Source organism: Nipponia nippon, unplaced genomic scaffold (genome assembly GCF_047370975.1).
Source record: "Nipponia nippon isolate SJK-2023a ecotype South Korea unplaced genomic scaffold, ASM4737097v1 scaffold_6, whole genome shotgun sequence".
Taxonomy (NCBI): Eukaryota; Metazoa; Chordata; class Aves; order Pelecaniformes; family Threskiornithidae; genus Nipponia; species Nipponia nippon.
The window spans coordinates 65,900,777-65,915,508 of NW_028262380.1; the positions used below are offsets into that span (position 1 = coordinate 65,900,777).

Below are 14,732 nucleotides of genomic sequence, written 5' to 3' on the forward strand. Positions count from 1 at the left end.
TTACAGAAATATTTTACAGCAAGTGCCATCAAGAAGTCATCAGGTCCACTTACCCGCTACAAATATTTTTAGACCCATTTATATAACTTGTTGAATAAAGAGTGCAGTGAATGTTATAGAAAATCCCTACTACTCTCATATCGTGTATTTTCCATTACGCTAACACAAAGGGTTTTTTTTTCCCCCTGATGTGACTGGGCATCAGAAAATATTTGTAAATCTCTTTTTTTTATAACTACCAGCATCCAAAATGGGACAATTTTTAACAATATCCTGACGTACCTCTCATTTCAAAATATCACATTATACTTTTATAAACTGCCTATACACATAAAAAGAAACAATTAAGAGGCAGCCTCTGGTCTATATTTCTTTAGAAAAACAATTTTAGCCTACATTAAATCAGTCTGTTAATTGATTCCATCTTTAAAATCCTCATGACAATGCAGATTCTGCTTTGAAAACTGACATCCCCTCCAAGAAAGAAACCCACATAGTGATACATAAATTTCACACAATTTGAAAAGAAAGACTGCCAGAAATGAAACAGCAAGGATTAAGTTTAAATTAAGTTCAATTCATGTGTCGAAGTTAAAATTGCGAGCAGCGTCTCTGTAGAGAGAGTAAAAACTCAGATGGACAGTGTCCCGAGCAAACTGGTCTAGGTTGGCCTGTACGACTTGAAGAGTCGTATGAAGAATGAAGAATATAAAGTCATGAAGAATGCAGAGTCATTGAGTAATTTAGGTTGGGAAGGACCCCAGGAGGCCACCTGCTTCACCTTCCTGCTCAAAGCAGGGCTGCTTTCAACGTTCAGTCAAGTTGCTTAAGGTCTTATGCATTCAAGTGTTTTAAATTTTCGAAGCTGGGGACTCCACGGCCTCTCTGGGCGGCATGTAACTAACTGTGCGTAGCACCCAGCCCCATCCCTGTGTAGCCACGATACTTCTCTTTCTACCGCGCGGCCCATCCCCACGTCCAGCCCCACATGCTTCCTTTTCGCATCTGAGCTCGGAGTCTCCTGCTCGGCCGCCCATTTTCCTGCAGCTCAGGAGCGACCATCCTTGGGCGTTCAGGAGGCTGGCCTCGAAGACCCACTGGCTCCCCATGGCCCTTTGCCCTTCACAGCACCCTCCCATGGGATCCTGTCTGCGAGCTGCTCGAACAAGCTCGAGCTTTTAGTCTGCCACTGCTGCTTCTGCTCTCTGCTACTGGTACTACTAGCTCCCTTTGCTTTTGAGAAAAAAAAAAAATTTGTAAGGCAAAAGCCAGTAAAGTAGATCTCAAACTGTGCAAAACCACTCAATTTTTAAAATTACCAACACTGGATTAGGATTTTAGCTGCCACATGGTATTACGGCCCGTTGCCTTCAGACTGTAAAGGTGGCATAAGCTTACACCTTGTTTTTCACTGTCGATTTTCTTCAAGAAGAGAAAAAGGTGGTGAAACAGTTGCCGCTGTATGTCTGTGACTACGCTATGTGTGCTTAGGAACTGGGAAAGAGGAAAAAGTGGCCAGCCAGATTCAAAAAGAAATTCTCCATTCTTCCGTCTCCATGCTTGAGACAAGGTCATGGGTATTTGGTTTTTGTCTGAATATTTTTAGGCTGCCTTCGCATTTCTAATACCCTGAGATCTGCCAAGAGACGTGCTGGCCACTCCCGGAGTTGTAATACTCCCCTACAGATCCGTTACCAGCCTCCTCCTCGGGATTTCAGTGAGAGCAGAGCACATCCATTTCCATCTTCCGAACGGAGCGCCCCGAACGTCGTTGCCTGCTTTCTGCCATATGACGTGTCACGGCGTAATTCCAACGGCTTGCTCCTTTTTAACCCTCTCCCCCTCCACGTATGGTATGGAATTGTCTGTCCTCCTCTCTTCCCTGCGGGTTTGTGTGTTGCCTGTCTCTCCAGTTACCTCTAGAGACGGAAGTTTCTAGAGGGAAGATTTCACACATAATGTAAAGAGATTTGGTTCTCAAACCAAGCAGTCAGTACTTCTCTAAAAATAAAGGTGCTTTCCATCACCATTGAAGGGGCTTTACAAAAAACTCTCCATAACCGTAAATCTACTCATCTCAGGATTTGAGGACACGTATTTTATTTTAAATAAAAGAAAAATCAGGCTATAAAAAATTATCCAAATGCTGAAATTGTCAGTGATAACACTGGCATTTTATCAAATAGAACCTATTTGAAACTTACCTAAGTGACTAGTAAAGCATTTAAAACATATCCAGTATTTCAGCTACTTATATAAACTTTGCCTGCATATTACAGAAGCCTTCCTATCGTGGTTCCCAGGTATAGCAGAGTTGTTTGAATTCATTCCTTGGGCAGTTCTTCAAAGGGTCATTTTCCAGTCGTTTCCCCATTACTGGTAGAACGTGAAGGCACTGAAGAAATCCCGATGAAGATAGCTGACCGCATTGCGTCAGAACTGATGCAACTTAACTGACTCTGACTTCTGCAGAGCTACGTTCGCTGGCAAGAGAACCGAGCTCTGGTCCCGGTGATAAAAGCAAAATGTCAGGGAGGAAAGGTCAGAGGCAGACTTCAGAAATTCCTGCTGAGGAGAATCGGTTAATTCAACTCTCCACTTGAAACTTGAACTCAGTAATATTCTTCCCTACGTTGTGGGTTTTCCATAGGGATCTCCCAGTTTGTTGAAGGAATAACCAGGCTTGAGGGGGAATGGTTGAAGGTGGCATAGCAACACGTCAACCCCCTTTTTTCCACGTTATAAATTCAGCTGCCTAGGAGGAAACCACCTCATGACTTGGAGCACTGTAGGACAAACATTAATAATAACAAATTCTAATTGGTCATTATTGCTTGAACAGAAAATATCAGATTTCATTTTCACCAGGAGGAAATGAAAATGTCAGGTACTGTAATATGACAAGCATGGAATTTACAGTAGTGATATGTACTTGTAATTACCTTTATACGTGTAAATGCACACAAAGCAGAACACCAGGGAGGCTGTTTTACAACAGATTTAATCAAGAGAACATCTACGTCTCCTCATAAACTTACTTAACCAACTTTGAAAAAAGAATGGAGTTGATTAGACAGGTTAATGGGGTGATGTCTTTATAAATGACAGATGGCCACGCTAGAACAGAAAGTTGTTCACTCTCCATTTTTTATTTTATTTTACTTATGAGACTATTTTACTATTTTTTTACTTATGAAAGCATTGCTCATACATTTTTGATTAGCAGCGGTTCACTGAAAAAAAAAGCAATTTCCAATGAAACTGAGCTTTTAACTGGATGGATGTTGTCATTATGCTTAAGTGGCAATAATCAAAACTAAAATACAAAATTAATTTTTTGGAATTCCAGGTCCTTATAAACATCCTGACCTCCCCGCATTGGCCTGCAAATGGAGAAAAGTGCTTACAGATTTGCAAGCTCACAAGAACATAACAAAGGAATGGAAACATGAAGAAGAAAGCTACCTTGTTTATGAGAAAGGGAATTCATTAGTGGTGAATTTGACAGAGTAATTAAAAAATTAGAATTCAAAAAATGCAAGAGTCTTAATGAAGAATAATAAAAAATAGTATAGTACAACATTAGCTATGCTTGAAAAAAAAAATCCACCTTGGGCATAATGATTTTACCTCAGAATTATCGGTGTGTAGCATGTGGAATAGCCTAGATTGTCAATCTTCCCTCAGCTCTGGGAGGTATCCGGACGTGGGTCCCGCACAGGGCGCTAAGGGAAGGAGGATTCCCTCAGTACCTACGCAGAGACCTCTGGCAGCGTGCTCTGGGGGCCCTGGCCAGCCTGAAGAGGAGCAAGCGCGATAGCCGAAGCTGCTGTCGAAAGCCACCATCGCAGCAGCAGCAGCTCTGGGCTCTTGTCTGGGCGGCGTCCTGCTCGGCAGCCGTCTGCGTGCCACCACCGGCGCGTGCCACGATTCGTGAAGCTCTGCTAAAGATTTCCAGTGCCTACGCGGCTGCTAGGTAATCACAATTGTGCAATTATTTCTGCGACATTCTCCCACCTCTTTTCTTCTCCCTTATGAAAAATGACCATTCCTAAATGGACCAGAAAGAAAGAAAATAAGACGTGCTTTGCTAACCCTCGACTTTTTTCCTCCTCGTCCAGCATTTTTCACTGATCTGAAGTGTACAGCTTCTTCATCTGATGGAGATCCTTGGTTAAAACAATCCTATTGAACGTCTCTCTAGCCTTCCAGCCATGGATTTGAAAACTAAAGTCTCCCAGAGATGTTTTCTCTTGAAAATTTCTGTGTGAATTTAGGATTTATGAGAAGCACTGGACTAAGTTTTGAAAAGACTTTGGATCTTTGGGGCCTTTTTGCATTTATCAGGATTGTAATACCAGTGCAGTGGAACAATCCTTGAGCACGTATGGGAAACCCTGCAGTAGACGGATAACTCCAGATGCTCAATCAGGACAATGTGGCTGCAGTGTATCGGAGTCCGGCTCAGAATTTTTGCAAGCTTTCCAAGTGCTAGCATGCTGCTGATTTTTTCATTAACGTACAATGGCATATCACAAGTTTAATTCCATTTCTCTGTACGTATGCAAATCAATAGTTTCCATAACGGTGGCTAATCCTCATTAACAGAAACAGATCAGCTTATCTCTTAGGTAGGCGAGCAGGTGGCTGGCAGCTGCCGAGATGTGGTCTAGCTTTTCCTAGTAACATTACAGTCATCACTTTAGGGTGATAATTTGACATCGTATTTAAGTCGCTACACAACTCAATCGACTTGTCCCACAATTCACCCCTTATTAACATAAAGAAAATAAATTTCACACAGAGTATTCACCTAGGTAATAGCCGTGACCGGCTTTGTGTTCCGTATCGGCATTTCCAACAGATTAATTGCTCTAACGTCAACAGCACCACTTATCAATGTATTACCATCTGGTCAGGTGTTACCAAACCAAGACGGACATAATGCCATGGAGATTGTTTAGATCCACCTTGGCTCAATTAATTTTGTTAAATTCAGTCAAAATTTTACTGTGTACTAATACCACAGCCAACCCCTGCTGCCAGATTCCAGATTTTCTCCGGAGCTCCTGTTTTCCCCAGAGCTGGCTAGACGCTCGCAGCATTTTGAGGCGGAGGTCTGATTTTTTTTAATTTCAGTTGGTGCTAACTGGAGTAATCAGATCAGGGGTGGATCTCTGGTTTCATAAAGGCAGTGGGGATAGGACGTAGGGGATAATATAGAAGGCATTATGCGAAAGATTTCTATCTTCAGGGAATACTAACTTCCACAGTGCCTGATGCTTAACAGTAAGCTACTGTCTTCCAGCACCTGGCTGCCTTGCAAAGCAGTCAGTTTGAGTGCCTTGATATGCAAAATACCACAGCTAATCTATGCAGGCAATCCTTGATCACTTCAGTTTATTGTGATTTCTTAAAGTAAGTAAATACGTAAAAAGAGTGTTTCTCGGTACACGGCTGTTACACTAATGGAAGGTACTGCAGTTTGGAAGAGCCTGGTAAACGCTGCAATCTTCTAACTCTTTTCGTTCTGTTTTCATTCCGTTCCTAAAACACCGATTCCCTTGATTCTTTACTGCTCTGTATGGACCGTCTCCCTGTACGCCTCCTTGCCACTGATGCCTGTTTCTATTAAAACAGTGCCTTAGTCCCCATTCCTTTCACTTTCTGCTGTTCTGCTCTCTGTTCCATTCACCTCGCTCTTTCGATACAGCCCCTCTCCTTCCTTCCAAAACATGGAGATCACCTCCTCTTCCTCGTCCTGCTCACCCTCCTACGCACAGCCCTATGAAATTTTCTCCCTCCAACAGAGCCTCCTCCCTCTGAACGCTACACAAGCATCTCTTCAGGGGGAGCGATGTGGAAAAGAAAATGAGGTAATAAAAAAATATGTGTGACATTAAAATGAAAGTGAATTAGTGAGTAGTTATAAAAGTTTCAGGTGAGCTGAAATTAATACAGCATGAAAAATGTATAAAAGCTATTTAAAAAGGAGAAAAACAAACACAGCATGAATTCTCAGAGACAGCCCGCCACCTCACTTTCTTTTCTTTCTGTGGAGCCACCGGCTGCTGCCCGGTGTCTGGGAAACAATGACTTAGCCGAAATCCTCAGGCTTGTCTGTGCTCTTCTAACTGTTTTTACTTCAGCGTTGTGATCCAGTGCTAAAAGCCAGAGGGAGATTATATAGCTTATGTGTTCCTTACAGGAGCATCTCTAGTCTTTGTAGTTGTAACTATACAGTAGAGCTGAAAGACTGAAGGATCACAATACATAACAATAGTGAGCTGTTTCTATAATAATAATAATAATAATAATAATAATAATAATAATAATAATAATAATAATAATAATAATAATAATAATAATAATAATAATAATTCAAGTTTTTGTTACTCCTTCCTTTCTGTGATGTAGCAAAGGCCCATGACTGCATTTACTCCACAGATCTTAATCCAGCCTCTGTGAGAAGCGATTTGCTGGGCGTTTCCTCTGAGATCATACTGGAGTTTTACGCAGAAAACCTCTCATAATCCCTCTCAAAACTCTAATATGAAGCTATTTCTAGGTCTTTTGCTTCTTTTGGACTCTTTGCGTTCAACTCTCGCCTTTTAAGTAGCGAAGCCGTGTTTGGCCGGAGAGTTTGGCAGTCCGTGGGCAATGACCGCGGAGCCAGCCGGGTGTAACGAGGTGAGTGGGCACGGCTGCTGCCGGGCTGGGAGCGGCTTCTTCCACGAGCTCAGAGGATCCTCAGGGTCCAGCACAGCAAAGCAGGTAAGCGCAGGCTCAAGGCCACCTCCTTCCAGCACGCTCTGCAGGCGTACAGGTGTCTGAGCTGATGAATACGGCATTTAAACTCAGGTTTCGGTGAATAGGGCCTTTGTGAAGAAACGTGATTTGTCGTGTCTCCTGCGTGCCGATGTCCTAGGTCTTTGTTTTGCCCAAACACAGCGTAGGGTTTACTACCAAAGCAGAAGACAAAGCAGATGTGTCTTACAGTGCTGCCAGAAACTGGATTCTTAGGAGGACTTTCACAACAACAATTACGTCTTCTAGTACAAATGAGGGAGCGGAGAAAAGGCTAACAAAATGAGGGTGTATGACTCAAAAGGAAAAGTAAGGAGTGCTCATTAAAAATAGTGCACAATGAGTTGTTTAATAAGTTTATTCAGAATTTGCTCTGGTAAAAGTTCGTATTTCCTTTGATGGAGATATTTCCTGACGTGGCTTGGATAGCGTAAGGAGTTGCACTGACATTTTGAAGACCCTTTCTAAGGTAAAGGAACAGAAGAAATGAGCTAAAGCAGCTTCTTCAGCTCAGTACCAGCACCATTTCCTCAGAGAATGGAAATGAATTTTTTCTAATGCCACCTAGCTGAGACTCATTAAGCTTTCATGTATTAATTCAGTGCTTTTAAAAACACTGGTAGCAGCAATCCACCAATCATGACCACGTGATGCAGAAAAATGAAGAGGTATGCTGATTATACTTCTAAACAAAAGGGAGTAAAATTCACCATATGCCTTTTAAAAAATGCATTATAGAAATGTAAAATTCTACGTTATAAAAATGCACTTAAGTATATTTAAAAAAATAAAACAATACCACCTGACACATAACGCAAAAGCCTTCACACCTAATCAAAAGAAAACCTCCTGTTTAGGCAAGGCTAATCTTTATTTTGGGATTACATTGCTCTCTTAAAGTATAATGTTCTCTGTAGAAAGAGCGAGGGCCTCTCATAATTAAGGTTAACAGTATTTAGAAGCAGCTTTTTAAATTTGGATTTCAATTTCTAGCCAAGGATTTTTAAAGCAGCTCTTAGTCATAGAATCACAGAATCGTTTAGGTTGGAAAAGACCCTTAAGACCACTGAGTCCAGCCGTTAACCCAGCACTGCCAAGTCCACCACTAAACCATCTCCCTAAGCACCACATCTACCCGTCTTTCAAACACCTCCAGGGATGGGGACACAACCACTTCCCTGGGCAGCCTGGTCCAGTGCCTGACAACCCTTTCGGTGAAGAAATTTTTCCTAATATCCAATCTTAACGTCCCCTGGAGCAACTTGAGGCCGTTTCTTCTCGTCCAGTGCTCAAGGTCAAGGAGCATTTTGTCATAAAAAGTTATATTATTTATTTTCCCTCTTTTTGCTTAAAGGCAGAGTATTTTACTGCTAAAATGCACTTAATTCAAAACTTTTTTCTGACATTGCTGGGTATCACGAGCCCCCCCCCCTAAACCCCAGCAAAACTAAACACATCAATTTATTTGGACTGTGTAAGCAGAAGGAAGTTACGAGTTATTATGGACCCTTGCTTTCTTATCCTCTAGGAACTACATGGTTGTGTTGTTTGTTTTTTTTTTTATGTAAAAGCTCTGATCCCTGAGCACTGTTCAGATTTAGCTGCAGCAATTAAAAAGGTTCATGACTCCAGCTGCCAAAAATCACTCTTCTTGCAACAGATGGAAGGGAGCTGGCAGTGGGTCTGCTCCTCAGCTGCTCTGCTTCACCACCCCCCCGTAGCCATCAATGCACGCTGAAAAGAAACTCCTGAGTCTCCTCTCCTCCCGGCTCTCTCAGCCTCTCCTGCTGAGGGGCTTTCGCCTCTTTGCCATCTTTGTGGCCCGTCGCAGGACGCGCTCCAGTACGTCCGTGCGTCTCTTTACTGGGGAGCCCAGAACGGGACACAGCATCCCGGACGGGGGCTGATTGGCGCTGAGCAGAGGGTTCAGAAGATTTGAATGGAACTTCTACACCAGCACGCATGATCATACTTCAAGCAGAAAGTATATCTTTCTTAAAATCGAGTTCAGAGACTTTACTGGTACTTTCCATAAAATCTGACGGAGTTCGTCCTCAATCTGGGGTTTAAGTTCATTTTTAATCCATGCTTTGTGATTTTCTTTTTGGGTTGTAAGGTTGAGGGAAAACTTTTTGTCATTTTTTATTCCCTTAGCTCAACGCTTCCAGTTTGATTGTGGAAGGCAGAACCAGCATTAGACTTGTAACCACAGCTGGGAAGCTCAGGGCAAAGGATTAAGACAGGGTTTACTGCCAATTCTCAGCTATACTTTAAATAACTTTTACCTAATGTAGTCTATTTCTCCAAATCTTGGGTGGTGGGTTTTTGGCAACTACCACGGACACAAAACCAGCCCAAATGGAGAACAGATCACCTGGAGAATTTAGCGTTGGTTTTACCTGGCTGAAAAATCGGATTAAAACAATTGTCTTTGGAACCCTAAACTGGCAGTCTGCTGAGCATTACCTGCCTGGGCTGGTGCACGTACCCCACTGCCTTTAACCATCAAGACCAGTCAAGAAGTATTTATCTATCTGTAAGAAAACATAGGAAGATCTGACAGGATTCAACGCGACAGTGCGGTCTTCACTGGCAAACTGGATTTGCTGGCTATTGGAGTATGCCGTTTGGACGAAAACATCTGAAATCCATTAAGCTGGATTTTAGCAATTCATTTTCTTTTATGTATTTTGTTCCTAACGCGATGCTAAAACAAAGAAGAAAGCAGAAGAAGATTAACAACAACCGCTGCATTCCACACAGGTAACAGGCGAGGCCACAAACAGAACGCCTACTCCAAGTCACTAGAAAACATTCCAAACGTTATCTCGTGTCTGCTTTTGCCCGGTGGCGGGTGGCCTGGCGAAGAGCTGGGGGATAAAGGCCAACCGTGGAGGCAGGGAATGCTTAAAAGCAGGCAGGTAAAACTGATGTGCGAAAATGTGTACTTAGCTTAAAGGCTCAAATAAAAATTATGTCTTCCTTACAAGAGGGAAGACGATACTTTAGGCAACTACAGGTGACTCATAGAAAGACGGGGAAGCCCAAGCAATAGATGTGAGAAAACTCAAACACGCATAGGCAACGCTGGCATCAGGAAACTCGTAAGATTAAAATGTCAAGATTACACAGCACGTGTATAACCACACAAGCTCACTGTAGCTTCGTAGAGACGGAGCGTGTCAGCATTGCCGTCCCAAACGTTTCTGAGGAAGAAACTGCAGGTGTTTGCTACTCAAATTAGAGATTATCGTCTCTTCCTAATAATGTATGTATGTAACTAAGGGAGACGAGGAAAGAAAGAAAAGCAAAGGAGCGTACTCCTTTCTTAGGACTTGAAAATTCAAACGGGAAAGCAGCTATGAAATATTCTAGTCTTGACATACATTCTATAGATAAATGTAACAATGTAAGAAAGTAATGTAGGAAGGGAATGGAACAAGCATTACAATGAAACGTGTTCCAGAGTGTCTTTTATTTCGTGCCCAAAAACCATGGGAAATTTGATACCACAAAGTATGGCATTCCCAAATCAGGCCACAGACAAATTAAAATATTATCTAATAATAACATATCCAGTTAGAATAATAGTTAACTTTTAATAATTACAATCTTCTTTAGCACGCTTATCAGGAACATTGTACTTCACTTCAGAAAGCCATTGCCCAGAAAAACTGTGCTTTGATTTTGTCTGTGCCTTTTTTGTGTAAACACAGCCAGGGAGGCGTACATGCAAACCGTCTTGTCCCAGACATGGTGCAATTTTTATTTCCCAGACAAAACACCCATTGGCCTCTTTGGAGTTTCACTAGGGTCAGCTTTCAAAACACAGAAATTTTGCCGCTTTAAAGGTTCTTTCCCTTTCCCTCCATAGAATTAAATAAATGACAGCTTTTTATATCACAGAGGATGTTAAGCATATTTGTGAAGCGTTAAAAGGTACATATATTTATATTTTTTTCCCTATATCTATCTGTCTAGCTGCAAGTTATGCCCATATCCCTGAAATGATCCTTCCTTTGGAGAGCTGTGATGAGGTGGTGTTGCTGCGATACTTTGTTAATAAAACTCATACGCTCGTCTGTCTGTTGAAGAGCTGGTAGGAGATCCCAGGGTCCTTGGAAGGGTGTATAATCCTTATCAACGCCAGCAGCCTCGTTAGGAGCGCAGAGTTGAAGACTCCTGCAATGAAGGGTTGGGAGGAGCAGACCCTCTTTATTACCAGATACTCAGATTAATATCAAATAGGTTAAAAGGTCAAACAAAAGGCTCCTTGCACCTGAGATGTTTGAGCGCATTCGCAGCTCGAGTCACCGTAGGAGGAAGCGCAGAAAGGGCACCGGTTCTCCTGCCCTGCAGCCGCCAGGAAGCAGGACGCGCAGCTTTACCGGGAGGTTACCGGCGGGACGCGCAGCTCGCGATTCGCAGGGGCAAAGGCGGGCGCGCAGTGGCAGGTACGGCGGCCGCGCCCACGGGCGGCTCCCCACGTTTAAAAACGGGACTCTCCGCCTTTCGGAGCGCGCACCCCGCTCGTTTTCGGACGCGATCTGACCGGCATTACTAGTCCGCCTTCACGGCAGGTCCCGGCAGAGGCGGGACGGAGCGGGGTGTGGGGAGGCAGGTGCTGCGGGGCCGGCGCCCCGGGCGGCAGCGGGGCCACCCGCCCGGCCTTCCCCTCCGTCCGGAGGTGGCCACGGGCTCGCTCCGCGTTGCCCGACCGCCCCCGCCACCTCAGCGGCTCCACTCCCGCCTGACGGCTTGGCGGGAAAGCCCCCTTCGCCCGCGGCCGCCCGCCTCGCCGCTGGGCGAGCGGAGGAGAGCGACCGCGGCCCCTGACCCGGCAGCCACCCGCTGGCAACGGCCACCCCGCGGCGCGGAGCCCGGCCGAGGGGCGGGGAGGGCAGGCCGCGCCTCCGCCCGCCCGCCCGCCGGCGACGAGACCGCCCCGCTTCGCGACACGGCCCCGCTGCCGGCGGACTTGGGTACGCGGCGGGGGCTGAGGGGCGCCGGTTCTTAGCGCTGCCGCCCCCTTCGCTGGGACCGGGAGGGCGTTTTGGGCGGGGGACCGCCGCCCGGGCGCGACACCCGCCCTCCGGCGGCTCGAAGGGGCCGCGTCGGGCCCCGGGCCGGCGCTGCCGGGCTCGGACAGGCCGGCGTTACCCTCGAGGCTTTCAACCTGGAGGGAGGGGGCGAGTCCTCCGCCCTCCTCTTGCACCCCTTCCTCCTCAAAGCGGGGCGGCGTCGCGCGTGACCTCCATTCGCGCCCCGGAGAGCAGTGCCCAGAGGAGGAGGAGGAGGAGGAGGAGGAGGAGGAGGAGGAAGAGGAAGGGCGCCCGCCCGCCCGCCCAGGCTGCAGGTTAGGGTGGGGAAGCGGCTCACCCACCGCCCCGGGATCGCCACTGACGGCGGGGGCTCCCCGCTGGGGCGGCGGGAGCTGCAGCGGGAGCCCTTAAACCTCCTCTCCCTCCCCCCGCAGAGGCGCTACCTGCTGCGCCGCCCGCTTGCGGTTTTCCTCCGGTTCGGGGCCGCGAAGGCAGGGCGCGGAGCTGGTTTCGCTCCCGCTGCTCGCTGATGGTTTCTTTTATTCTTTGAAAAAACCCCAAACACACAACCCGCCCCCCGGAAAGAAAAACCGCTCCAGGAGCGGTAGGCTCCGAAGGGTTACAGAGCAGTCCGGTGAAGTTTGGGGCAAGTCGTTGTGTGCGGCGTTAGGACCAGCCGGGCCCCCGCGGGCGCCGGGTCCCCGCGGGCGAGCGGCCTCCCGGAGGGCGGCCCCTGAGGCGGCGGGGCTGCGACCGTTCCCCGGGCGCAGGGGAGCGGACGGAGCGCGCCCGCCTCGCCCCGGCTCCCGCGCCGGGCGCGCGCCTCCCGCCCCTCCCTCGCCCCGCGCGCGAGCGGGCGGGCGCGCGCGCCGCTCACCTGGCGCACCTGGGCGCACCTGGGCGTGCGCGAGCCGGTGGCGCCCGCCCCGCGCGGCGGCAGACCCGCCCCGCCCGCGCGCGGCCGCGCAGGCGCACGGCTCCTCGGCCGGCGGCGCTCCGGGGGCTGAGCGCTGTCATGGCGGCAGAGAGCGGCAGCGTCGGCAGGAAGAGATGGGGCTGATCGCGACCGCGGCGTGAAGCGGCAGCGGCTGAAACTTCAGGCGCCTCTCGGAGAGAGAAGGGCGGGCGGCCGGCGCCGCGCAGCCCGCCCTCCGCAGCCGGCGAGCGGGGCAGAGCAGCCGCCTCCCGGCCCCGGCGCCGGGCGTCAGGGCAGCCCGCGCCCCCTCCGCGGCGGCGCCGCGCAGCGAGCGGTGAGTGCGAACTTGCTCGGCGGCGGGGTCGCTGCACCTGTCCGCGCCGGCAGCCGGGGCGGCGGCGGCGCAAGGGCAGGAGCCGGAGAGGCGGCAGACGAGGAGCCGGGCGGGAAGGAGGAGCGTATTCCCTTTAAAAAAAAAAAAAAAAAAAAAATTGATCCCCTCACGGCCGCGGCCGGAGCGCGGCTCTCACCGTGCCCCGGGTCTGCGGGGGAGCGAGGACTTCCGCGGGGAGAGGCGTGAGCGCTCCCGCGGCGGCCGCTGCCGCCTCCCCGGCGCGGGGCAGGGGACGGGGGCCGCTGGCCGGAGGCGGGACGCTGGGGCTGGCGGGGAGCGCCTGACTCTCCGCGGGCTGAAGCCTGTCTCGGGTTGTCCTTCAGGGCTGTAAACACCTGCCCGGGGGCAGCCAGCCGCTGACAGGCGCCCGCTGCTGAGGAGAGCTGGGACGCCGAGGGCGCGTCCTCCCGCCCTCCCTCCCCCGCCGGACGCGGGTTTCCTCAGGAGCCGGAGCTGAAGGGGAGGAGTGGGCCGCCGCTCACCTTCCCGGGAGCCCGCGTCGCCCCTTCTTCCCGGAGCGGCGAGCGTGCCCGCTGGCGTTTCAAGTCGTAACCTGAAGTGAACTAGCCATGGCGAGTGAAGACAAACAAGTTGTGCAGCCAACAGGTGATGATGGAGGAGGAGGAGGAGCGGGAAAAGAAGGAAATGCTGCTGAAGGGGGAAGTGTGCTGCAGCCTTTGAATCCAGGAGTCCCCATCCGAGGTATCAAGATGAAATTTGCTGTGCTGACAGGACTGGTGGAAGTTGGTGAAGTGTCCAACAGAGACATTGTCGAGACTGTGTTTAATCTGGTAAGTTGTTTGCCTTTTTGGGCGTGAGAGGAAAGAACAGTATATGCACGCGGAAGAATCCCATCCTTTTTTGATGTTACTTTTCTGTCAGTATTTTTTTTTTTTACATGTTTACTTTCACCATACTAGGTTTCAGCTAGGTTCTTTTTACTTATGGATCACAAAAGCTGAAAATAAAGCATATGAGCCTCTATATATACATTTAAACTTGGAACAATTCTAAACAGCATCCTCCTTAGTTTGCCTCAGAGAAATTGTTGCTTTATTTAGGACTGAGAAGTGTATTGTTATGTTTAAACATTCAACAGGTGTACTCAACAAGAAAGTTAAATGTTGATTTAGTAACTCAAACTGTCATCCAAACACACACATTGTTGTTTTAAGCCAAAGCAACTTTTCCCATGAAGATGTTTATGCCCCTTTTTGCTTCCCATTTGCTTTGGAAGTAGGCAGAACTTTCCCGTTCTGTCTACAGGCGTTGGGGCTGTCAGGGAGCAGTTCATTCGAATGCTTTACTTGCTCTGCTCATTGGGAAGAGTAGAACGTGGTTTCAGTGTCCTTTTTTTATTAATGATTTAGGTAGTCAGCTGCCATTTTTGGAATACAGTATGAATGTATTTAATACTTCATAGCATCTCACTAAAAATCGAGGATACAAGTTTTCATGTCGAAGCTGCAGACGCCATATATACCGTTGAACTTTTTGGGCCACATTTAAAACAGTCAGGTTAGTTGTTAATGTTGGCTTGCTGGAGGAGACCAAACGTTAGGAGAAAAACTGT

At 47.9% G+C, this 14,732-nt stretch overlaps 2 protein-coding genes across 13 annotated transcripts in view; both read left to right on the forward strand.

The window, feature by feature from the left end:
* LOC148051532 (uncharacterized) overlaps positions 1-6,285 on the forward strand; it is a 29,371-nt gene extending 23,086 nt beyond the window's left edge. For 3 of the 8 annotated variants that reach the window (XR_015699568.1, XR_015699569.1, XR_015699567.1), the window contains 2 exons: positions 1,607-1,853; positions 3,350-6,282. The gene's annotated coding sequence lies outside the window, so the exon portion shown is untranslated. Of the gene's footprint in view, positions 1-1,606; positions 1,854-3,349 lie in introns of all 8 variants that reach the window. The other 5 variants (XR_015699566.1, XR_015699570.1, XR_015699571.1 and 2 more) reach the window with 4 other exon arrangements.
* A 6,625-nt stretch (positions 6,286-12,910) lies between these two features.
* The window catches only part of LRBA (LPS responsive beige-like anchor protein), a 415,388-nt gene continuing 413,566 nt past the window's right edge, over positions 12,911-14,732 (forward strand). For 3 of the 5 annotated variants that reach the window (XM_087736322.1, XM_087736324.1, XM_087736325.1), the window contains exons 1-2: positions 12,912-13,099; positions 13,483-13,950. In XM_087736322.1, coding sequence (XP_087592448.1) covers positions 13,729-13,950 — 222 coding nt within the window. In that variant the 5' untranslated portion in view covers positions 12,912-13,099; positions 13,483-13,728. Of the gene's footprint in view, positions 13,100-13,482; positions 13,951-14,732 lie in introns of all 5 variants that reach the window. The other 2 variants (XM_087736323.1, XM_087736326.1) reach the window with 2 other exon arrangements.